The sequence below is a fragment of the Manis pentadactyla genome, chromosome 4, assembly GCF_030020395.1.
Source record: "Manis pentadactyla isolate mManPen7 chromosome 4, mManPen7.hap1, whole genome shotgun sequence".
NCBI lineage: Eukaryota > Metazoa > Chordata > Mammalia > Pholidota > Manidae > Manis > Manis pentadactyla.
The window spans coordinates 8,782,177-8,807,052 of NC_080022.1; the positions used below are offsets into that span (position 1 = coordinate 8,782,177).

General features: G+C 56.5%; 1 protein-coding gene across 2 annotated transcripts; it reads left to right on the forward strand.

The window, feature by feature from the left end:
* Positions 1-439: 439 nt before the first annotated feature.
* PLOD1 (procollagen-lysine,2-oxoglutarate 5-dioxygenase 1) lies at positions 440-24,838 on the forward strand. 2 transcript variants are annotated; one of them, XM_036925136.2, is made up of 19 exons: positions 445-602; positions 6,965-7,056; positions 8,122-8,255; positions 8,686-8,849; positions 9,916-10,028; positions 11,413-11,476; positions 12,844-12,941; positions 13,748-13,849; positions 14,406-14,537; positions 15,983-16,104; positions 17,095-17,199; positions 17,582-17,707; positions 18,004-18,145; positions 18,768-18,881; positions 19,538-19,603; positions 20,206-20,310; positions 21,505-21,651; positions 22,437-22,562; positions 23,941-24,838. In XM_036925136.2, exons 1-19 carry the CDS (start codon positions 527-529, stop codon positions 24,094-24,096), a joined length of 2,184 nt encoding a protein of 727 aa, XP_036781031.2. In that variant the 5' UTR covers positions 445-526; the 3' UTR covers positions 24,097-24,838. The 2 variants fall into 2 exon arrangements, with proteins under 2 accessions (XP_036781033.2, XP_036781031.2); XM_036925138.2 differs by lacking the exons at positions 22,437-22,562; positions 23,941-24,838 and adding an exon at positions 22,070-22,406 and having other exon boundaries at positions 440-602.
* Positions 24,839-24,876: the final 38 nt, after the last annotated feature.

The window sequence follows — 24,876 nt, forward strand, 5'->3', positions numbered from 1 at the left end:
TCACGCCCACGAGTTTGCGGAGCGACTAATGAAATCTCAAGAGCTGAGACTCATTAAGGCAGTTCTAAGTGCGTTACAGGTAACAATGTCTTCAACCCGTGCAAAACCCGGTGGATAGATGCCATTATAACCCCCACTTTTCAGGTGAGGAAACTGAGGCTCGCTGTTAGGATACCATGACCTGGGGCGCAATCAAGGCTATAAAAATGGGTGTCTTGCCCCCCCTCCGCTTCTCCGCCGTGCGAGGCAGCTTTGAGAAGGCACGGAGGAGGCCGGCGGCGGGAGGACCCGGGAGCCCCGGGGACAGGCCCGCGGGAGCTGCCCGGACTCGGGGAGGCCTCGGTTGGGGCAGGTCTGGAGGAAAACCGTCCCCGAGGGGGGCGGCGGGCGGAGGGGAAGGGGAGGGCGCGGCGCGACACCGCCCCCGGGGCGGGCCCAGTGCGTGGCAGCCGGACTGCCGGCCCCGTCGCGAAGTTTCCAGCCTGCTCTCGCCGCCCGGCTGGGCAGACGTCCCTAGGCCACTGCCATGCGGCCCCTGCTGCTCCTGGCCCCGCTGGGCTGGCTGCTCCTGGCCGAAGCGAAGGGCGACGCCAAGCCGGAGGGTGAGGGCGCCCGGCCGGCGGCAGGAGGGCAGGGGTGCGGAGGCGGGTCAGGGGCGGGAGGGGCTGGGATCTCCCTAAGGACCGGTCTGTGCCGGAGGCCTGGGCTTCTGAGGGGGTTTGGGTTCCGCCTGCTTGTCCACAGACTCGCTGATGACTTGGGCAAATCACTTCCTCTCTTAGGGCCGCGGTTCCCACACTCGTGGCAGCTGGGAGCGGAGGGACAGTGGAGCCCCTGATTACCGAGAGGGTCAAAAAATAATTGCACCCATAATAATAATGGCAAGGGCTACCATTAGTGGAGCACTTACTATGGGCTGTGCATCGGTGAAGTGTGATCTCAGCCCTCCGGTGCGTGTTAATTAACTTGCCCAGTGTCACACAGCTTGTGGGGCTTGGAACCAGGAGGACCCCCAGTGTGTATGGTTCCAGAGCCCAGCTCTGAGTCACCAGGCCTTACAAACACTGCGATGAGGGGGAAGGGGTGGCTCATCTTGCAGAGCTGATGCATGTCTGCCTGTGTCCTCTGTGGTCTGCTCTGCCCCTGCTGCGTGGGTCTAACTCTGTCCAGTTTGCACATAAGGAAACTGAGGCTCAGAGAGGGCAGTGACTGCCCAGGGTTGTCCAGCCTTGGAGTGGTTGGTCTGAGATCTGTTGGGCTCCAGGTCTAGTGCTCCTTCTACATCCCCAAGTCAGATTGGATTTCAGAGTGTGTCCCAGTATCCTGAGCAGGGGCTACTGTCCTCTCCAGCTCTCCCCAGGCCAGGTCCAGGGCTGCCCACTGAGTATCTGAGAGCCCCGAGGGGAGTACAGACTGTGGGAAATCCCAGCAAAGCAGAGGTGAACTCTGCCAGACCTTCCACAGTACCCCCTTCCCTCAGCCCGCTCTCCTGGAGAACCTGGGAGCTAGAGGGGGTGGGGTGGTGGTGCGGCCAGCCTGTGGGTCAAGGGAAGGGATGAGATCCACCATTTCTGAGTACCTCCTTTGTGCCAGGTTGTGTCCAAGGCCACTTATCTCTCGTGAGAAAGCCAGTGGTGCTTAATTTCCGTGAGGCTTGGTGTTCTAGCCTGCAAAATGGGGGTGATGATACCTTGAGTCCTAGAGCTCTTAAAGGATCTCACAGGATGAGGCCTGCTGGTGAAGGTTTGGTTCAATGCCCGGCCCATGGAAGCATTTTTCCTGGTGTATCTCTCCTGGAGTATCCCAGCAGGGCAGTAAGGCAAGTCAAAAAAATCCAGTGAAGGAGGTACTGAGGACAGGGCTGGGCTGGCTGAGGACAGGGTGTGCAAAGGGCCTGTAACCTGGGTCCACTCACTGGCTAGGAGCCCTATAATAGCCCTGACCCCCAGTGATCAGGGAGGAGACACAGCCCTTTGCTCCCTGAGGACCCTGTGTCTGAGGGAGGAGACATTGTCCTGTCCTGGGGAGCCCCCAGACAAGTGTGGGGGACAGAAAAGGCCTTCAACAAAGCAAAACCCAGAAAAACGAATTTCCACAGAGCTGAGGACATGAAACGGCCCAGATGCCCTGTGGTCCTTCCCTCTGTAGTGGCTTCTAGCATGTCCCCACTTTCTCCCTAGGCTTGCGCCTTTCCCCACAGGCCTTGATTTGACCACAGAGAGGGAAGAAACAGCCAGGGCCTGACAGCTGCTGGCTTCTGAGGCTCCGGGGATGTCAGCTGGGCTTGGGTGGGGGTTCCAGGTCCTGCTGTTCCACAACAGGGAAAGGAGTTGTCCCAGGAGTCCAGCAGGCCCAGCTGGATGTGTGTATGTGCGCCAAGACGGGGGTTCTGAGGGGACACAAGGTGCCACAAGTGAGTGGGAGGGGAGGTTGGGAATGGCCATCTCCTGCCATTCTTCTGGACCCTCGTCATGGTTTGAACAGCCTAGGGTTCTGGGCTGGACCATATCCGTGGAGGGTAGGGGAGGAGCTTCATTTCCTCCCACCTCCCCAGAGAGCAGACGGGGTGTGTCAGGCCAAAGCTTTGGGAGCCACTGACCACCCACCCACTCCCCTTCCTGGGCTGGAGGAGGGGCCCAGCTGAACCAGGCCTGGGTTCTCAGCCTTCTCTAGGACCCCAGAGAGCTGCCTGCACTCTCCCAGCCCCTGGCTCAGCCTGGCCATGTCCTTCTCGCTCTGAGGAAGGCCGCTGCTCCCATCCCTGACCCCAGGGCGGCACTCATCCACGCACAGCTCTCTCCCTTCAGGCGCTTCCCTAGGACAGAAGCCTGTGTGGCCACTAAGGCCAGGTACTGTGCTAAGCTCGTTATGGGCATTAGCTCCTTTAATCCTCACAAGCGTCTCTGGAGGAAGGTACTGTTATTGCTGTTATTACTCACATTTTACAGATGAGGAAACAGGCACAGAGAGGTTAAGTTACTTGCTCAGCAATCTTGTCTCAGCCGCCCCACTCTCCTGTCTCTCATTTATCTCTGCTGACCCTGCATCACAGGTTGTCTGTCTGGGGAAACCACTGCTGGACTTTGGGCAGCAGGTCAGGAGGCCTGAGAGCCCTGGGTGTCGGACCTCATGCCAGCACTGGCCTCAGTGAAAGCCTGTGGCCGAACCAGACCAAAGCAGGTGGGCGGGGCCTGGTGCTCAGAAACTGAATTCTTAGAATCCAAACGCTCAGAATCCTCCACGTTGACACCCTACCGGTTGCCTGAGCTCTGGCTGGACCTGCCAGTGAGTTGGGAAAAGACCTCAGAGTGACTGGAGCCAAAATCCCCATCGGGAAAACCTGAGAGAAGGTGCTGGAAATGCTGGGTTCAGTTTGCTACTGAGTCCCAGCCTCGCGGGATGTCGGACGGGGGAATGGAGAGGTCCAAGAGCTCCAGCACTGGAATTCCAGCTCATCCCCTTCTCACTTCAGGGTTCTGTAACCCCCGGCAGTTACTTGGCTTCTCTGTGTCTCAGTTGCTGCACCTGTAGAAGGGGGGCTGGATACGGCGTGGATAGTTAAACATGATGATGAATGTAATGCGCTGCCCCCGGCACATGGCACCTAGTGTGAGGGCTCCACCAGTGGTCATACTTGCTGGCATCATCTTCCCACTGTGCTCCCCAAGGCCAGTGCACAGCAGGCCTAAGTCACCCTCAGTCCCAGCCGTGGTGAGGGAGAAGGAAACAGACCCCAGAAATAAAGATGTGGACCTGGCCTGGCAAAGGTTTTACTGGTACATCCCCTGCTGGGCATACCGAGGCACACTGAGACTGCACAGGCCAACGACTGACCAGGTAAGGGGATGAAGATAAGGAGGGCTTCCCAGAGGAGGTGAACTGGGGTCTCTTTAGGGGAAGGAGTGCATTTTGCAGGCAGGACAAGGGAATGGGATGCAGGCTGGGTACACTGCGGCAGTTTTTGTGAAGGTGGTGAGAGATAATGCTAGGGTCCCTTGAGGGGCCTGCCTGGAGTTCTCTTGCTGTGAACCACTTCCCAGGCCCCTAGCTGCGGCCCAGAGTCAGGTCTGGGGGATGGGTTGTATCAGAGGTTCCCAAATGTGGCTGATATCAGAAATCACCTAGGAAATGTAGGAAAAATCTAGACTCCCGGGCCCATCTCAGACCCTTGGTCCTGGGGCTCAGGGGTCTGTATTTCACAGTCTATCTTGTGATATTGATATGCAGGCAGGGTGGGACCCTCTGGACTGTTTATTTTGTGGGGTTCTTGGCCCAAGAAACCTAGGGTTTGTGAAGGCTCCACTGGGGTACCTGGAAGCAACCAGGAAAACAGAGAAGAGAGACAGGCTGGGCATGTGGGGAGGGTCCAACGTGGCCTGGGGCTCTCCCATCCGCCTCAACTAGGCAGTTTCTTGAGACAGATGGTCTGGTCACTCACTGTCCCAGGCCTGGGCAGTGCATGCAGAGGTTCAGAGAGGGGACTCTGGGTCTACGCTTCTATGTCTGAATCCTGGGGCTGTCACTTCCTGGCTCCCCTCTGCAAGTTACTCATCATCTCTGACCCTTGGGTTTCTAACTGTAAAGTGGGGAGTCAGTACGTATAAATGCTTAGAACCGAGCGTAGCATACTAAAGGGTCAATAAAGGTTAGCCATCTTTACTGTTATTTGGAAGCAGGAACTCAGGAAAGGAGCCTCGGGACACAGTGCCCCCTCCCTGGCGCCTCCCCACTGTCTGCCTTCAGGGGCTCTGGTCCAACTGAGAATCCAGAATCTTTCACAGACACATGCTGGCTTTTTCCACCCATGAAATGTGACACTCTTGCTGTCCTCCACAGCCCCTGTCTATGAGAAGGCCTCAGAGCTGGTGCCTCTGGCTCTCTTCACTTGGGGTGGATTGGGGGAGCCCTTTCCCAAGTGTGAGCAGCACCCCTCCTGCCTGGACCTCAGGGTCAGGTGGTGAGGCCTCCCCTCTCCACCCCTACTGCCCCAGGTCCCTGGGCACAGCCCCAGCAGATTCCTACTAATCCCTGCTGGGTGGCTTGTTGCCAGCCCTCTGCTCTGGGGCCAGCAGTCTGCCCCTCTTCTCAGCCAGCTCTGCCAACCTGGCCCCGTTTGTTTTAGCCTAGGTTCCTCCTGACTTCCTGTAGAGGCAGAGGTTTGGGGGGCCTTACCTACCTCTGCTGGCCTGGCCACTTGGTGGGTTCATCAGAAAACTGTGAAGTCCTGGAACCCAGTAAAGCAACGATGAACTCTGCCAAGTGGAGTCCTGCCTCTGAGGACAGGAGAGGGGTCAGGAGAAATCTGAGAGAAGGCTTCATAGAGGAGGTGGCAGGGAAGGGGTGTCGCCGTCACTGGCCCTGGGACCCGCAGGAAGGTGGACTGGGGCTTCTTTAGGGGAAGGAGTGCAAGAGAGGGGGCTGTGGCAGAAGCGGGGGAGCCCAGCAGCATGAGACCCCTGGCTGGAGGAAGGTCCACTCAGTGGAGGATGAATGAGTATGTCACCGGGCTGATCAGAGAGGGCCTTGAATGCCAGAGCAAGGTGTTTGCCTCTCACTAATCAGCAGCAGTAATAGCTCTCAGCCTGTGTTAGCATCCCAACAAAGATTTTACAGACCTGATTTCATTTAACTAGTCCGGCAGCCCTGGGTACAGCAGTGCCCCCTTATCGGAAGTTTCACTCTCTGTGGTTTCCATGACCCACCTTAACCCCTGCCTGGAAGCAGATGATCCTCCTCTGATGCAACGTCAGAAGGTCGGTAGCCTCTTGGTGTGTCACTATGTCCATGTCATTCACTACACATCTTCTCATCACATAGGCATTTTATCATCTCACATCACAAGAAAGGTGTGTTACGATAAGGTACTGTGAGATAAAGAGAGAGATCACACTCACATCACTGTTATTCCACTACACTGTCTACTGTTCTATTTTATTATTATTGTTGTTAACCTCTTAGCATGTCTAATTTATAAATTAAACTTTATTGTAAGTATGTACATATAGGAAAAAAACCAGTACACCTAAGGGTTCAGTACTACCCATGATTTCAGGCATCTGCTGGGGGGCTTGGAACAATACCCTGCAGATAAGGGGGGATTATGTACTATTGTCCCTGTTTTACAAAGAGGAAACTGAAGTTCTGAAGGGTCAGGGACGTGCCCAAGTCCATACAGCTGGTAAGGACTGAGCTAGGATTCTGACCAGGCGGGCCAGCTACAGAGCCTTCACTGCTCAGAGAACACAGCCTCAAAGGGTGGTCTGGGCTGGGCCTCCCCAGGGCTCCCAGGGATGCTGTCTGGGGACGTGTCTTGCAAGCAGGTTGTATTGCAGAGGTGAAGCCCCACTACAGGGTCCCTGTACAGGTTATAAAGGTAGTGCAGCTGCTCTGGCCAAGGGGGAGGGTTTCATGTCGGTTTCCACTCCCGGCCAACTCTCATTGGTTCTCATGTTGTCAGGAGAACCCAAGGCGGAGTGAGGCTCAGCAAGAAAGACTGTGGGGATTGGTGAGCATTATCTGCCTTGGGTGCAGACATGGAGAACTGTGGTTGTCCATGGGCTACTGTCCGACATCGGCCAGAGAGGTCCTCTTGGGGCTCAGCATTCAGAGGAAATCCTTCCTTCTGCCCCGTGTGAGGCCAGAGCCCCCTAAATCCAGAGACCCAGTCCCACAATGCATGGTGCTGACAGCTCTGCTCCGGATGCTTCCTGACATGTTGGTCAGTTACCAGGTGGCAGGGCCCTGGAGGAGAGGAGGGAGACCCAGGTTGTCCCAGCTATGTTGCTAACCAGCTGCATGATCTTAGGGGCATCCCTTCCTATCTTGGCCCTGGGTCCTTGTCTCTAATAGGTTGACGGGAATTCACATCTTGCCAGGTTTTGACACATCCTCTGGGAACAACGACCTGCTCCTGCCGGTCCTCTTCATCCTCCATTCCATTCACAATGCTCTCCTCTGTCCCTAGAAAACCTTTTAGTCCTCACGGTGGCCACGAAAGAGACCGAGGGGTTCCGACGCTTCAAGCGCTCAGCCCAGTTCTTCAACTATAAGATCCAGGTGAGGGGTCATTGGGCGGGGTGGTGGGAGAGCCCCGGAGCTGTGTGTCTGCCTTTCCCAAACCGACTTGGGGCCACAGGGGAGGCTTTTAGAAGTCTGAAGGATGAAGATGAGCTAGGAAAAGCAAGAGGAACAGGAACATAAGCAAAGTCTAGGGGGTGCTGGAGATGGACAGGGTGGGGCAAATGGGACTGGAGAGGCATGTTGTGGTGCTCACGTTAATGTGCTTAAAACTCACCTGGGAGTGTGTGGCTGGTTTAGCAGGTAGGTCTTGAGAATTAGCATTTCCATAAATCCCTCTTGGTGATTTGGGGGTGGCCATAGTCTGGAGATCTTCTCTGTATCAACACTGCTCTAAAGAAACACAGGCTAATGCCCAGCCCATCGATAGCATGGGCCTGGTGTCCTCTGTGTGTAGTCCATGGGGCTGAGCCCTGCAGGGACACATTCCTTCTTCCTGAGCGCTTCCTTGTGTCAGGCACAGCGGTAGGTCCTGGAGACAGAATGGTGGGCAAAACAGACCATGGCCCTGCCTACACAGCTGCAATCTAGCAGCATTAAGTCTGAAAGAATGTATTGGCTCACGTGAATGAGGGTTGAAGCAGAGGGTTGCTTCAGGCATAGCTTGATCTAGGGGTTCAAGCAGCATGGTGATGGTTTTGGCTTTCTATCTCTAGCCCTTGTTTGTTTTCATTTGCAGACATACTCTTCTTATATGGTGGCAAGGTCACCACTGCCCCTGCTATAGCTTCTCAACCTGAAATAACTAAACTTTCCATAGTTTTGATGGAACGGTCCCAGGGAAGATTCTGATAGGCTATGCTTGGGTCACATGTACAAACCCATGGCTGTGGGAAGAATGGGACACTCTAATTGGCCAGGTACGGCCACGTGACTGCCCGGGAACCCAGCCGGCCTTGCACGGTTGTAGAATGGTTTCCCCACAGGGGAGGGGAGGAGGTGCTGGACAGACAGAAGCAAAGATGTTCACTCCCTGGGTGAGGATAGAAATATGACTGGCTAGATCTTTACCAAAAGCCCACATTAAGGGGCCTTTCTCTGCAGGCGTTGGGCCTGGGGGAGGATTGGAATGGGAAGAAGGAGACGTCTGCAGGTGGAGGGCTGAAGGTCCGGCTGCTGAAGAAAGCTCTGGAGAAGCATGCAGACAAGGAGAACCTGGTCATTCTATTCACAGACAGGTAAGTAGCGGGGGCTTCCTGGGCGGGTCCCCCCGGTGGAGAGATAGAAGAATATTCTACAGTGAGGCCCTCCCAGGACAGCAGGGATAAGGGGGGATCACGCTAGCCAAGGTTGCCTACAGCTTTAGGGGGTCTATGAACCCCAGAAAAGACCCTCTGGTGTGGCCCGCTCCCACCCTTGCTGAAAAGATAGGAGGAGGGACCTGTCCAGCCGTGGGGAGCTGTGCTTTGAGTGAGAAGAGCCCGGCTTAGAGAGACCATCTTTCTGCCCAGGTTGGGGCTGGAAAACGGGTCTGGGCCAGAGACAACGCGGCAGATGCATTTCCCAGATGTGGCCAGAGCCGGCGTGGGGTGGAGGAGGGGGTTTGCGGACGGCTTCCCTTCCTCCTCACCTCCGCCCCGCGCCGTCTTCTCCCCGCTGCGGCTACAGCTACGATGTGTTGTTTGCATCGGGGCCCCGAGAGCTCCTGAAAAAGTTCCGGCAGTCCAGGAGCCGGGTGATCTTCTCGGCCGAGGAGCTCATCTATCCCGACCGCAGGCTGGAGGCCAAGTACCCCGCGGTGTCCAACGGCAAGAGGTTCCTGGGCTCCGGTGGTGAGGAGCCTCCGTGGGGTGGGAGGTTGGCCGGGCTCCAGGGGGACCCCTCCGCCGCCTTCCCGAGGCCTCCCTTGCCTGGCATCCCACGTGGACGTCTCACAGGCCCCGAATTCGGCATGTCCTGAGTAGAATACCTGATTTTTTAAGCCTGGAACTTGCTTCGCTCTAGTCTTCCTCACCCATCCGCACAGGACAAAACCTGTGCGTCACCCGTACCCCATTCCTCCCTCCCCCTTCCCCACCTAAGTCTGTGGGCAAGTTTGCAAGATCCCTGAAATCTGCCCGCTCACATCCACGCCCACGACCACCGCCTCACTGGCTCCTGGCCATTTGCATTAGACTTAGAACTGCCCCGCCAGCCCCCACCCTCTACCTCTTTCTGGCCATCCTCCACCCAGCATCCATATTCAGACCCACGCACAGCACTCAGTGGCTTCCAGTGCACAGTCCTCTCGCCAGAGGGGGATCCACCCCTGGCAGCCACTTTTTTCCATTGGCCCGGAATTAGCACAGTCCAGATGGCCTGGCCCTGGCCCAGGGGTGGAGGTATTCCCTGGGCTGGGGCCCTCCCTGGCTGCCCACCTTCGCCTTTTCTCCTATCACTGATTTGTCTGGTAGTTTGCACTTTTCTCTGTAAGTCCCCAAGTGCTTTGTGACCTTGGCCCAGCCTCTGCCCCTCTGTGGATCAAGTTTCCCGGATAACTGTAGAAAAGAGGCTCCAATCCTATGCCCCACCAGCTCTGCTCTTCAGGGACTCCTTGTCTAATCCATTCATTTACTACCTATGTGGTACCCAGCACCTGAGCTGGTGCAGTTTAGTGAACATCTTTGATATTTTTTTCTGGGCTCAGTGGGAATTTGTGGCCAAGTGGCATTAACTTGCAGGCTGTTTCCAGCCTATAGACAGCGTCCCGCAATCGAGGAGGACTTCTGAGAGGAGGCAGTCAGGGCTTATGGGTAAAGGTCTGAGAGGTGGGTGAGAGGGGAGGCTGAGAAGAGAACCCTGACATAGAGGCTGGAAGCTAAGCGTCTGTCTCTGTGTGTCCTCTGCCACAACCCCCAGGCTTCATCGGTTATGCCCCCAACCTCCGCAAACTGGTGGCTGAGTGGGAGGGCCAGGACAGCGACAGTGACCAGCTATTTTATACCAAGATTTTCTTGGACCCAGAGAAGAGGGTAAGAGGCAGTGGGTGGGGCTGAGGAGTGGGGGCGGTGCTGGGGGACCTGACACTGGATCCCAGGGACCAGGCTGCACTGTGAGCAGCTCCCCTGAGGCCTGATGCCTGGGTTGGGCACTGACACCCTCATTTATCCATTCCTTGATTCACTCATTTACTCAGCAGAGGTTTATTGAATGCCTGTCATGTGTAAGACAATGTCAGGTGCAGGGCAAGGACATGGCAACAAACAAGGCAGGAGGGGTCTCTGCCCTCATGGACCCTCGAGCTGGGGAGGAGACAGGCGTTTACAACCTCATGTCAGATGGTGCTGAAAGGAACCCACAGGCTGAGCTGCCCCTACCCCACCCTGCCTGGGGAGCTCCTAAGGGGCTGATGGGATCTTGGCTGAACCTGGGCCCCAGAAGCCAGGCCTCTGAGCCTGTCCCACTAGGGGAGTGGAGATGGCAGAAGTGGGCCAGCGTAGCTCCAGACCCAGCTAGTGTCCTCTGGAGAGGCAGGAAACTCAGGGAGCCCTTTGAGGTTAGGATTCCTAGATTCTGCCTTGCTTACCTCCCTAATCTCCTATCCATGCTGAGCTGTGTTACCTAGGATAAGTTGGTTCCTTTCTCTGGGCCTTGATCTTTATCATCCGTGAAATAACGAAGCATTTGGACTTGTACAGTAGAAACTATGAACTTGATCTTTTTGTTAACTCCATCCTTCCTCCTCCTCCCCCTTTGCTTCCAATGACATTACTTGTAGAAGCCTAGGGTCTAAGACATAGAAGTGGAGCTACTCTCTAAGGAATGAGGTTCAAGCCTAGAGTGCCACTTGTGGTTCCTTGGCCTGGCCTAGGGCTCCATGAGACACAGTCAGATCTTAAAGGGGCAGCATTGTGCAGTGAACAGGGACCTCAGGGCCAGGTTGCCTGGGTTCAAATGCCAGCTTAGCCAATTACTAGCTGTGTGACCTTCAGCAAGTTACCCAACCTCTCTGTGCCCTGTTTTTAAAATGTAAAATGCAGTGACTTTCTCACAATAATGTTGTGCAGATTAAACTAATTTAACACTTAGACTACTGATTAGGAAATAGGAAAGTGCTAAACAAGTGTTATTATGGTTGTTGTTTTAGTTGAACCAGCTGTTTCCTTAGATTCCTTCCAGTTCTGAGAATCTCTGGTTCTCTGTGAATAGAGCCACTGGACCAGTAGATCCCAGGGATTCGGCCTCTGATTGGCCTTTCCAGGGCTCCCAGCTGCCCTGATGTGATGAGGCAAAGCGGGTGTGGGAAGAGGAAGTGGCTGAGATGGAAGGGCAGGTCCCCCCCACACTGGGCTTGATGGAGCCCTGTCCTCTGCCAGGGCCTGGCCCTGCTGCAAACTGGTGCCCTCTTTCCCGAAGGAGCAGATCAATGTTACCCTGGACCACCGCTGCCGTATCTTCCAGAACCTGGATGGAGCACTGGGTGAGCAGCCCCCATGGGGAGGGGGGTCCTGAGAGGGATGATAAGAAGGAGCTGAGGATCTAGGCAGAGCCTGAGCCCAAGGAGGAAGACAGGCTGGTTTCTCTCTGGCCATTGTGCTGGGAGGTGGCCTGCCCCATCTCCAGGTCCCCAGAGGCCACATGGATATCCTGGGGCAGAGCCATGTCTCCCTGGGGGTGGAGAAAGGAGGGCCAAGGGCTGAGTCTGCAGAGCCTGCCAGACGCCAGAGCGAGCGGGCTGCCACTCAGCCTGGGAGGAGCTGGTGGTGATGCACAACAGGTAGCCCACCCCTGCGTCCTCCCTGGTCCTTGCAGGTGAGCCTGCTTTACCTCCCTCCCCTGTCCTCCCACCTCCCAGGTGATGGCTTCCTGGCCTGGGGATGGGCAATGAGCTGGCAGGGAGTTCACGGAAGATTCGGAAGCAGAGAGGATACTTGGTTCTTGAAACCATAAATGCCCTTGGACTGGCCCCAAGTGTGTGGCTGGTGATGACATTGCTTTGCCACTATCTTGCTGGGTGACCTTAGGCAAGTCTCACACACACACAGACACACACACACACCCCCCTCAGGTCTCAGGTCTCCCATCTTTAGAAAAGAGAAGTTGGACCAGATCACTGATTGGCAATTTAGTGGGGTGAGTGGGCCTCTTTGAGACGCTGCTGAACGCTGTGGCTCCTTCCCACGTTGCACCCTTCTGCCTGTGGCTTTTGGGAATTCATGAAGCTAGGTTAAGAAGCTGGGTCCAGATCACCCCCCTCCGCAGGTGGCCTCCCTCCCCAGCATCTTCTCAGGCTTCGGAGAAAGGCCTCTGTGCATCTTACAACTGACTAGTCAGCTTCCTCCCGTTGTCTTCTGTGTAACAGGATTAGGACCGTGTCGCGGGCCTCTCTCCACCAGGACAGGGTCTGTCCCCTGCCCCGGCCACGCCTTCCTCTTTGGCTGGCATCTTCTTGGTGCTGCACCATGTGCCTTTCACAGCAGGTGCCTCCCAGACTCTGTCCCTGGGGCTTTTCTGAGCTCTGTTTGTGGCCGGGACGTTTCAAGTCTTTGCTTTCTCCCCTCCCCTGCTTCTGGCTCTAATAAGTAATCACAATAAATAACGGGGGTTTCTGTGGATTCCGTGCTCACCCTGTGCCGGCGTGGTGCTAAGTGCTGATGGGACACGAGAGCCTCTTGCTCTTAGCCCTGTTTTACAGGTGAGGAAACTGAGGCTCATAGAGGTGATGTGATTAGCCCAGGGCCACATGCCACTCACTGAGGGAGAGCTAGGATTTGACACCAGCATTGCAGCCCCAGAGCTTGGCCTCTGGGCCTGGTGCTGGACAGGGCTGTGCTTTCTGACCCCCAGATGAGGTCGTGCTCAAGTTTGAAATGGGCCACGTGAGAGCAAGGAACCTAGCCTATGACACCCTCCCGGTCCTCATTCACGGCAATGGGCCCACTAAGGTAGGGAGGGGCCCCAGGCCCTGGGGAGAGTGGGAGGGGGCCCACAGCTTCTCCTCTGGGTCAGAGCCACCTGGGCCCCACTGGGAGCTCACTGCTTCCATGGTCACATCCGAGTTCACCATGACACCTGTTACCTTCCTGTGGTGGTCAGTGATGCCCTGTCCATTACTGCTGGGCCACAGGTCACAAAGGAGGCCACTGTCCTGTCTAAGCCTAAGGTGGGCTACCCCGAGTCAGATGTACCCCATCACCTCAGGGCACCCTTGCTTCTTCATTCACTAAACATTTACTGAATGTTTGCACTTGGGCACAAGGCAGAGTCAGTAATGGACAAAACCCAGTGGTCCCTGTGCTCCTGCAGCTGTGAGGGGCCGGGGTGCAGACCAGACCTAACTGCCTCCTAGGGAACTGCCCCAGGCTCACAGCACATTTCACTGAATGTGGTCCTCGGCCACCCATGTCGGAACCGTGTGGACAGGAGAGGAAGGGGAGCTGGTTGAAAACGTAGAATCCCTGACCCCACCCGAGAGCTGCTCTATTGGAATCGCTGGGGAGGTGGGGCCCAGCAACCTGCATTTCCCAAGCTCCTGGGAGAGCCGGAGAGGAGGATGTGGGAGAGTGCGGAGCCCTCAGAGCAGCTTCGGTGACCTCCAGGGGGACAGAACATGCTCTCCGAGACCCACCCTAGACACAGTCACGTTCCTGCCCTCTTAGGGGTGGTAGAGGGCCGGGCCCAGGGAGATGTGACCTGGTGGTTATGGGCGGGTGAGGCTGGCCCGGATCCTCTCAGACGCCACTTCTGACAGCTGCAGCTGAACTACCTGGGCAACTACATCCCGCGGTTCTGGACCTTTGAGACTGGCTGCGCCGTGTGTGACGAGGGCCTGCGCAGCCTGAAGGGCATCGGGGTAAGGCTGCTGGACATGGGGCTTGGTTCCTTGGGATGGGGGAGGACAGGTGGTTCCTGGAAGAGACTGTTGTCTTGGGTGGGCGGTGAAGGAGTCACTCCCTTTCTGGGGTTCCATCCTCCTTACCCAGGCACCTCTTCTTGGAAGCCTTCTCAGACTACATGCAGCTCCAGCTTCCCCAAGATGCCCAAACTCCAGTTGCTTCAGCCTGTCCTGCAGCCCCCTTCCCACCGCACCGACCTTACTCCTTAACTGTGGCTCATTTTAAACCCTGTGCCAGCCATGCTGTCCCAACAGCATGCCATCAGCCTGTCCTTGCTCCAAGTCTGGTTCCACACTGCTCCCCATCCCCAGCAGGGACCCCCACCTGTGGCTTACCCACCAGTCCTGCCTCTGCCCACTGCACAACCTGCTTGGAGCTCCCTGGCCTGGGTCCCGTTCCTGCTAAGTCCAAATGCCTCTGTTTCTGGCACCGAGTGCTTCAGGCACCCTAGGGCTCAGCAGTGGCACTGTGGCTAGACATTGCCAGACTCTTGTGCCGCCCCTCCCCATACAGGATGAAGCTCTGCCCACAGTCCTGGTCGGTGTGTTCCTAGAGCAGCCCACGCCTTTCCTGACCCTGTTCTTCCAGCGGCTTCTGCGCCTCCACTACCCCCAGAAACGGATGCGACTTTTCATTCACAACCACGTGAGTAGCAGGCACTTGGATTAAGGGCCCAGTCTCATGAGGTGGCTGAGGCCTCTGGGGAACCGACTGGACCAGCATTGTCTGGACCTGGTCGAAGTGGGCAGTGGGCTGTATCCCTCCACCACTGGGTTGACTCTGGAGTCAGACTGGCTAGGTTTGAATCTTAGTGCCACTGCTTGTATTGGCTGTGTGAACTTGAGCATGTCACTCAACCTCTCTGTGCTTCAGTTTTCTCATCTGTTAAATGGGGGTGTGATAGAGCTGACCACGTGGAATTGCTGCGAGTGTGAACAAGCTGACGTGTGAAGCACACAGATGTGCCTGACACTCAGGAGGCACCTAAGAGGTGCTCCTAGCTCTTGTCATTGTCATCCTTCCCCTGCCTCAATCAGTCCCTCCAGGTTTGATCTGGGGACAGTCAGATTGGTTTTAGTATCTTCTGGGGAATCAGGGAGGACCCTGAGGCCAGCTGCTTTGTCAGGAGCAGGCCTGGGTTCAGAATTCCCAGCCCTCTCTTCTTTCCTGCCTTTCCTTCCTGGTTGGATAAAGTCCCCCCTCTTGCCTTTGCTTATCCCGATTTCCCTAGCGGGGATGCCAGCTGCGCCTTCCAAATCCTGCTGTTCTCAAGGCCCTTGTCTTCCTGAAAGTCCTCTCCGCTGCCCCATCTAGCGTCACCCCTTTCTCGGATCTCTCAGCCCTGACAGTCTGCACCCCATTCCCCGGGGCCTGTCGTCCCCTGCTCGGCTCAACTCTCACCTGGCTGACAGGCCTCATAGAACCAGAAAGATGTCAGCCGCACTTGGGAGGCTCCCAGCCTCCCTGCAGACAGCAAATAGCACACCCAAGAACTGTGACTTTGTAGGAAAAGGACTGTCACGGGAAGTCTTTGAGGACCTGCTGTGTTCTCTGCCTGACTTGTTGGGGTCACGATTGCCCTCCCATTTTACAAGGGAGGTAAACAAGCTGAGATGGGTGAGGTGGCTCGTTTAAGGGCATGCAGCTAATCGAAGCAGAGCCCAGCTTCACTCTAAACCTTGGGTCTGATTCTAAAGACCTGCTCTTCTTCTGCATGCGGGGAGCCCTGGGTAGACTGATGTCTTTCAAAACACAGTCCAAGGATCACCTGGAGTGTTTTGTAACAAAGCAGATCCCTGGGCCACACTCCTGATCAGCAGAATCAGTGACTCTGGATGTGGGGCCTGCAGGGTGGGGGGATACTGTCCTGGTGATGGAGGCCTGTGGGCCTGGTCAGGGAGGATGGTCAGAGGATGGCCAGGGGAGGACGCTCCAGGCAGAAGGTCTGGAGATGGGAAAGCAGATGGCCAGGGATGCACCGGGAATGAGGGGGAGCAGCCTGCAGTAGCAGAAGGCGCTGTGGTCCTTAGGGGTAGACCCTGTGTCCTTTTCCTCCCCTTCTCACCCTGACCCCCCACCGCACCTCTCAGGAGCAACATCATAAGGCCCAGGTGGAGCGGTTCCTGGCAGAGCATGGTGGCGAGTATCAGTCCGTGAAACTGGTGGGCCCCGAGGTGCGGATGTCAAACGCTGACGCCAGGAACATGGGCGCGTGAGTTGGGGGCCAGGCCTCCATTGTTATCTGTGCTGAGATTTGTGAGCAGAGGGGCCGTGGCGTCAGGAGCATCAGGCCAAGAGACAGGACTTGAGAAGGCCGTGCGGTCTCTAAACAGATGCCTGCCATTCTCGCGGCCTCAGCCTGTCTGTCGAATGGGGAAATAGTCCCGCCAACCTAGGGACTCTGGGCAGGGCTGAGCAGTGTCATTTGGGTCCAGGAAGCAAATCAGAGGAAGAGGAAGGACTGGAGGGCCAGAGCAGATCAATGCTGACAATTAGAGATGCAATTATTGATTTTTTTTTCCTTTATCTTTAAAACAAATAATTTGTATTGCCTATAGAAGAATCAGTCTGGATCCAAGACTGGCAAGCTTCCTATAAAGGACCAGATAATAGATCTGTGTAAATCAGCTTTGTGGGCCCTGCTGCAGCCACAGCTCTGCTGCTGTAGCCCAAACGAGTATGGCTGTGCTCCAGCGAAGTTTTATTTATGGACATTGAAATTTGAATTTCATTATTTTCACATGACTTCTTTTGATTTGTTTTCCCCAACCATTTAAAAATGTAAAACCACTCTTAGGTCATGAGCTCTATGAAACCAGGCAGAAAGCTGGATTTGGACTGCGGACTGAGCCCTGGACCAGATAAATAGAAAGGACATCAATTGTTAAGGCTTTGGTACAGGTTACCAAATCACCTTCCAGAAAGGCAGAGCCACTGTGCTCTTTAGCCCCAGACAGTAAAGCTCTGGGCCTTCATCTTGAGAGTTTAGCAGCCCAGGATTTGGGTCTCAGAGTCCAGAGGGACGTTTGAGGCTCCTGGTCCAACCTGCACCAGGACTGGTCTGGCCTGTACAGAGCCTTGGCTGGTACCTGGGGATCAGGGGGCAGGCTGGGGAGTATAGCTGCGTGGAGCTCCGGGATCCTGGGTGGGGAGGCTGGTGCCACAGCCCCAGCTCCCTGACCCTGTGACCCCCTCCCTGCAGGGACTTGTGCCGGCAGGACCGTGGCTGCACCTACTACTTCAGCGTGGATGCCGATGTGGCCTTGACGGAGCCCCAAACCCTTCGAGTGCTGATAGAGCAGAATAAGTGAGGCTCAGAGTCAGGGCTCCGGGGCTCAGCACGGCTCATAATAGGCCTGTGTGCAGGGTGGGAGCACCTCCCCTGCCTTCTCCTCCTCTGCCGCCTTGACCTCATCTGTTACCCTGGGCCTGCCCCTTCTGCAAACCTTGTCTTGGTGTATGATGTTCCCCACCTCCCTGCCACAAGCCACAAGCCGTCCCCCTCCCACCCTCTGCTCCTGGCTGCCCTGTGGGAGGAGCAGGTACCGGAGAGCCAAACCCTCCTACACACCTTGCCCCAGGGAGGTGCTTGCAGGTCAACAGGCTGCCCATCCCTGCCCCATACCCAGTTAGATCTGCCCCAGAGTCTGGGGGCAGAGGGGCTCCCACTGAGGTGCTCCCTTCCTCAGGAACGTCATCGCCCCGTTGATGACCCGCCATGGGAGGCTGTGGTCAAACTTCTGGGGGGCATTGAGTGCTGATGGCTACTACGCACGCTCGGAGGACTACGTGGACATAGTGCAGGGGCGGCGTGTGTGAGTACCTGTGGGGCGGGCTTGGGGCACCCTCACCTGTCTGCTTCGTGCCCTTGCTGCACCCCCTCTCTTGGCTTCCTGTCCTTTTGTCCACAAATTCTTGCTGAGCCCAAGTCAGGGAGCACTGCAGTCAGAAACACAGAGGACTTCCTGACAGTTACCCTGGGCCCCCGGGTGTCAAACCAGTACTGTCCTGCCCTCCCAGTCTGTGACTTCCCTCTCCCCCGGCCCTGGTTCCCAGCCTGTGACCCCCACTGCTGGCCTTTGGCCCCTCCATCTTCCTCTCTCTCCCTTAGCGGGGTCTGGAATGTGCCCTACATCTCGAACATCTACCTAATCAAGGGCAGTGCCCTGCGGGCTGAGCTGCAGCAGGCAGACCTGTTCCACCACCGAAAGCTGGACCCTGACATGGCCTTCTGTGCCAATATCCGGCAGCAGGTCAGCCTGGCTGGGACGAGACCCCTGGGATGGGGGAGGTGGGCTGTCCCTTGTCACCATAGGCCCTGGAGCTTCTGGGATTCCAGCAGGGCTGCTCAAAGGCTGCCAGGGGGCCTGGATGGGCACCCGGGGCACTGGGCATGAGGGCTGGTCCTCCGGGTCTGTGGGGATCATTTTAACAGACCCACTTTTCACACCATCTATTTTATTTATGTTTGTGACAGAGGCTAAAGAAAACTAAATTTTCCATCTAAATGTACTCCGAGTACTGTGCCCAGGAGACACCCTTACCCTATCCCCGTGTGCCACCTGATGTTTTCTTGTAGTTATTTTTTTAATATGTGACAGCATGATGTTTTCGTCTGTGGCCAAAACTTCAGGATTGGACACCATCCTTTTCTTTTACATGTTCGTTCTTTCCTTCCTGTTCAGTCCTCCGGGAAGCCTTTCCTGATCGCATTCCCAGTGTCCGGTTTGGGCCGGCCACTGGGGAGGTGGGGTGGCCCACACTCAGTTCTCTAATCGTGTGAACTGCCGCCCGGTGGACAGAGGGGGCTGTAGTCATGCCTCTCCCAGGATCTTAGGCCGGGAGTGTCTCTTCTATCTGGCCTGCTCTCCCCAGGACGTGTTCATGTTCCTGACCAACCGGAACGCCTTTGGCCACCTGCTCTCCCTGGACAGCTACCAGACCACCCACCTCCACAACGACCTCTGGGAGGTGTTCAGCAACCCAGAGGTAAGGCCCAGAGTGGGCGGACAGGGGTGAGGGCGAGGGACCCTAGTGAACCTGTGTCCGAGGTACCTCCCTCTCAGAGGCAGACAGTGGCTGGGGCCCTGTGGGCCACCTGCCTCCCTCCACCCCTGGGGGCTGCCCCCCAGCAGGATTTGGGTGGGGAGAGGAGGGTGTACTGAGAGGCAGCGCCACCTAGTGGAGGAGGGTCCAGGAGTCAAAAGCCTTGTTTGTGGTTCACTGGCTATGACTTAGCTGAGCCTCTCAACCTTTGAGGCCTTCGTTACATTAGCTCTAAAATGGGTATACTACCCAGCCCGACTCACTTCTGAGGGTGCTGTGATGGTCAGAGGAAGAGAAAGTTGTGACAGTGTTTCTAGATGTTTTAAGCTGTGGCTGACATAGACACATGCACATCCCTGCACCTAGACCTGTATACACATGCACACCTGGGTACACACATGTGCAAACACCAGCTCCTGCAGGCACACTTGTGCACCAAACAGCACACATGCAACCAGTGGGCATAGGTGCATACCAGCTCCCTCGGGCGTGCACACGTCCCTCACCCTGCAGGGGGCCTGGGGGGTGGAACCCCTCTTGGAGCACCCCACAGAGTTGAGTCAGGCCTGAGGATCCCGGCCCACTCCCCTTCCCCACAGGACTGGAAGGAGAAGTATATCCATGAGAACTACACCAAGGCCCTGGCAGGGAAGCTGGTGGAGACGGTAAGGACGGGCACCCCTGGGAACAAAGCTGCTGGCTTCACACCCCACACCTGCCGCAGGGCTGGGAGGGCAGAGGGGAGAAACCAGCTGGCCTGGACGGGGAGGGGAGGCACCTTTCTGTGCCCTGGTGGTGCCTGGGGTGTGAGAGCGGGCAGCAGGATGCTGTTGGTACTTCCAGCTGGGCCTGTAGGGGCTTCAGGCGCCCAGGCAAGAACGAGGAAAATGTCCCTAAATCTGGCCTCGACTGTGGGCTGTGAGCCAGGAGTAAGAAGCGAGTGCTTCTTTGCTTCTTCTGGAGCCTGCGGGCCTCTGCTCCCTCCATCTGAGGGTCCCTTTCCTGGGCCGGTGCTGGCAGCTCTGTGGCCTTGGCTGAGAAGGGCCAGCTTGAGCTCTGCTTCCTTCTCGTTCAGCAGCTATCTGAGCCCCTGCTCCATGGAGACGCTTGTGGGGACCCTTGGAGAGCTCACAGAAGGGGGTGTGGGGCAGGGCATGGGCCGCGTGAGGGGTCTCGGCTGCGTCGGGTTCTGCAGAGGGCCTTGGAGGCGGGGAGGATGTGGTGGTGCCACTCTGGACACCTGCGGCTGAGTCCCCTCCTTCCCCAGCCTTGCCCGGACGTCTACTGGTTCCCCATCTTCACGGACACGGCCTGTGACGAGCTAGTGGAGGAGATGGAGCACTACGGCCAGTGGTCTCTGGGGGATAACAAGGTGGGGCCCCAGACGCCTGGGCTGGGGCTGTGGGGAAGCCATCCCTCCACCCGTGCCCACTCTCTGGGCTCTTTTCCTGGCAAGCTAGCCAGCCTCTCTGGGACTCCTTAGATGGGGGCACTGGCAGGGGTGCCTGCAGGCATTAAGAGTAGAAGGATTGAGAAATGGGATGCAGGGTTGGTCCCCAGACTGCCATTGCTTCTGGGTGACTTTGAGCTGCCTTAATCTTAAGGTGCTAGGTCTCCAGATTCTGGTTTGTTATTGGACTGGTTTAGCATCCTTCCCCAGACCAGGTGTGGGATGGGCAGGAATGAGCGAGTGTGGGATGAGGAAGAATCAGGAAGTGACTTCAGTGCCAAGATCACCAGACAGCAGAAGCAAGTGGCATGGCGCATGTGAGAGGTTGTGCGTTCCCTGACGGAGGAATCCTATGCCTGTGCTCATCCTGGAAAGTTCGGGAACTGTTTTTAAAGCCACACGAGCCCCTGGGCCTGGGTGTCTCGGAGACTGGTTGGCCTTTGACCCAGCAGCTGAACTAACTTATGGTTCTGGTTACCTGCCCACTCCACATGCTGTGGTGGCTGAGCTAATCTCCAGAACCCAGTACTGGCATAGCCCACGGTTCTGGGGTCCGGCCAGCTGCTGTTCCCCAGTGACTGAGCTAGCCCCGGGACACAAGTGCCTGAGCTAGCATGCACTGGTTATCTACGCTGTGTAACAAATGAGCGCAAAGCGTAACCACATTAAACAACACCCACTTACTCTCTCTGGCTTTCAGTGGGTCGAGAGTCCAAGCGGGGCTGAGCTGGGTCCTCTGGCCAGGGTCTCACAGTACAGCTGAGGTGTCAGCTGGGGTTGGGGTCTCATCTGAGCCTCGGGGTCCTATTCCCAGCCCATGGGCTGGAGTTCATTTCCTGGCAGCTGCAGACCTCGTAGTGACTTGCTTCTTCCTGGCCACAGGAGACGGTCTCTTTAAGATCCTCCTTTAAAGACTCACCCAGGATAGCCTCCCTTCTGATTAGCACAGAGCCAGCAGACTGGCTGCCTTAATTCAATCTGCAAAGCCCCTTCACTTTGCCCTATAACCTAACCTCGTCAAGGGGAGAGGGTTAGACAGGGCCTGTTCACCTGGTGGCGGGAACTGGGGGCCATCCTAGAACTCGGCTTCACCACACTGCCCTCCGTCCCCTCCAGGACAGCCGCATCCAGGGTGGCTATGAAAACGTGCCAACCATCGACATCCACATGAACCAGATCAGCTTTGAGCGGGAGTGGCACAAGTTCCTGGTGGAGTACATCGCCCCCGTGACGGAGAAGCTCTACCCGGGCTACTACACCAGGGTGGGTGTTCTGGGGTGCAGCCAGGATGAGGGCGGGAGGTGCAGTGGCTGGGGGCGGGGAGAAAAGCGTTCTCACCTTGGGGGAGAAGCCTGAATATGTGGTCTCCAGGCAGGCCCCTCTAGAGGCAGGGTCCTCTGGAGGCAGGGCCCCCTGGAGGTAGGGGCCTCTGGAGGTGGGGGTCCCCTGGAGGCTGGATCCCCTGGAGGCGGGGCCCCCTGGAGGTGGAAGAGGTCTCTGGAGGTAGGGGACCCTGGAGGTGGGGGCCCTGCAGGTGGGGGCCTCAGCTAGCTGGCCAGCATCCCCAGTCCTTGCCTCAGTTTCTCTTTAGCTCTGCTGCAGGTGTATCTGTTGGCCACCTCTCGGCTCACCTGCTCCTTCCCTCACTCCGTCACTTCCTTTTTCACCTGGTTTTCTGCAGACACCTGCTTTGCCTGTGCCTGGGCTCTGCCCTCAAGGAATCACCAGCCTAGACACTTGCCAGTAAGGGTGTGACAATCAGATTCATTCCTTCCACCCTGTTACTCTTCGCCTCCCTCCCTCCCTCCCCTCTTCCCTTTCTCCCTCTCTTCTTTCCCTCTTTCCTGACCTCCTCTGCCTCTCCACATTTTTATTGAAAACCTTTTGGAGCCAGGCACCGGAGAACACAGCATTAAACAGGCCTGTCCTCAGGGAGCCGACATTGCAGCAGACTGGATGAGAGTGCCCTTCTGTGCAGCCCTGCCGCCTGGGGCCCTTCGTGGCCTCTCTGTAGTGCTGAGTTCTCTCGTCTCACTTCCTTGACACAGGCCCAGTTCGACCTGGCCTTTGTCGTCCGCTACAAGCCTGACGAGCAGCCCTCGCTCATGCCCCACCACGATGCCTCCACCTTCACCATCAACATTGCCCTGAACCGGGTCGGGCTGGATTATGAGGTGAGCAGGGCTCACATCGGCCTGGGCGGGCAGGAGGGAGAGCTGGCTGGTGAGCAGCTTACAGGGGCCCAGGGGACACCAGTGCCAGAGAACCAGAGGGGAAGGTGCCAGGTCTATGGGGAAGGCTTCCTGAAAGGGGGGTTTCAGAGCACAATTTGGTGGGAGGGAGAAGAATTTTGACACAAGAAATCAAGGGCATGGGAGATCCTGGGCCGGACTACCCGCATCTGGGTCCTGCCTCCCCTTTCCGCATCTGTGGCCTCAGGCACGTTTCTTAGCCTCTCAGTTTCCTCATATCTTCAGTGGGAAAACTAACAGAGTGCTGTCCGTAGAATTGCTGTGAAAATTACTTGGGTATCTCTGGGTAATTGCTCACTTGGCTCTGTAGTAAGTACTCAAGGAATGATAGCTGCTCGTAATAAGGAGTTTAGGAATCTCATCATTCTTGGAAGTAAGAGGGCTGCTTTGGGAATGGCAGAGCAGGGTTAGTCCCAGTGCACGGCACAGGCCTGTGGCTGGAGGGGTGAGCTCAGGAAAGCAGGAAGACTTGAGGGTAGGGCAGGAGCAGTTCTGGGGGCTGCAGGCCTCTAGGTGTGATCAGCTAGGGAGCCTGCCATTCACTCACTCATTCATTCCTTAAGCTACTATTTTCTAAGAGTTTTTTGGGACTCAGTTCTGGGCTAAGCATTGTGAAGGACACCCATAAAAACATCTATCATTTTTTTGAGAGTTTACAATGTATCAAGGGTTCCCATAGGGGATGATTTGGCTCACCCCTCCCCTCCCCTCCCAAGGGACATTGTCAATATCTGAAAGCATTTTCAGTTGTCACAACTATGGGGCTGCTAGTGGTGTGTGGTGGGTAGAGGCCAGGGATGTGCAGGATAGCCCCCCATAAGAAAGAATTACCTGGCGTGCCCCGTGATGGTGATGGCTGTACAACAGTATGACTGTACTTAATACCACTGAACTGTACACTTAAAAATGGTTACGATGATAAAGTTTATGTGTATTTTACCACAATTAAAAAAAATTTTTCGGGCCCCAAATGTCCATAATGCTGAGGTTGAGAAACACAGCCCTGAGTTCTTATTTGCATCATTTCATAGAATTCTCACAACCCTGTGCAGTTTAATGCCAATTTTCCTAGTAAAGGATGCAGCTGACATTTGTGCAGGTCTGCCTGACTTCAAGGCTGGTGCTCTGATCATTCCATCTTTGCTGAGTGTCTTTCCTAGGCAGCTTATGGCTGTCACTCCACCAGGCATCCTGGGCAGGTCATGCTGAGGGCCGTCTGGCTGGGGGGCTCAGGTGGGAGAATGGGGGCAGGGGAAGGGCCCAGCTTCTTGTCCGGGAACTGACACTTCCTGTCTCCCAGGGCGGGGGCTGTCGGTTCCTGCGCTACAACTGCTCCATCCGAGCCCCACGGAAAGGCTGGACCCTCATGCACCCTGGGCGACTCACGCACTACCACGAGGGGCTCCCTACCACCAAGGGCACCCGTTACATCGCTGTCTCCTTCGTTGATCCGTAATTGGCCAGGCCTGCCCACCTCGGACCTTTTCTCTTTGCCAACAACCACTGCCCAGCAGCCTCTGGGGCCTCAGGGTCCCAGAGAACCCGGGCCAGCCTCCAGGCTTTGGACCTCCCGTTGCCCTTGGAGCCACCATTAGAGGGACTGGGCTGCAGGCCAGAGGCAGAGCGCACCTCCTTGGCTGGGGCTCTCCGGGTGCTCTGGCCCCGCCCTGGGAGGTGCTGATCACTTTCACGGTTTTGTAGCAACTCGTCCTTTCCCGCCTGTCTTCCTGAAAAACCCAGTCACCCTTCCTCTGCTTCTTCCTTGGGACGGGACTTGGGCAGAATGAGGGCTTACACACTGCCCAGAGAGCCTCGGGGAGAGAAGCCGGGCTCCAGAGCGTCTCCAGGCAGGGCTGCTGCCCCGGGGACTTCTGCTTCAAGTTTCAGGGTGGACACAGAGACCTGGATCAGACTCAAGTCCCTACCCTGCCCCCAGGACTGCTGAAGCCCCTTCCTCCATGGCTCCTGTCATGAGACCAAAAACATTGTGCCCTGGAGATGGTGACTCAGAAAACCTCCTGGGAGAAGGAAAAACATCAGTGCCTCAGATCTATCCTCTACTTGACCCTTGCTTGTGGGAAGGGGAGTGATGTCCACACACTGCAGTGCATCCCCCTGTCCTGATTACCTGCGGAGAGAGGGACAGGCTGTCAGAGACAGGAGAGTTTCTATTAAAGGTCTCAAACCACCAAGTGGGAGCTGCTTGCATGGATGAGTGTGTGCATGCCAAGGCCAG

Excerpts from the sequence above, each read along its gene's own strand:
- PLOD1 (XM_036925136.2), top strand. The coding sequence starts at position 527 with ATGCGGCCCCTGCTGCTCCTGGCCCCGCTGGGCTGGCTGCTCCTGGCC. Across the intron at positions 14,538-15,982 it reads GACTTTTCATTCACAACCAC|GAGCAACATCATAAGGCCCA; the intron begins GTGAGTAGCAGG and ends CGCACCTCTCAG. Across the intron at positions 19,604-20,205 it reads CAGGGAAGCTGGTGGAGACG|CCTTGCCCGGACGTCTACTG; the intron begins GTAAGGACGGGC and ends CTCCTTCCCCAG.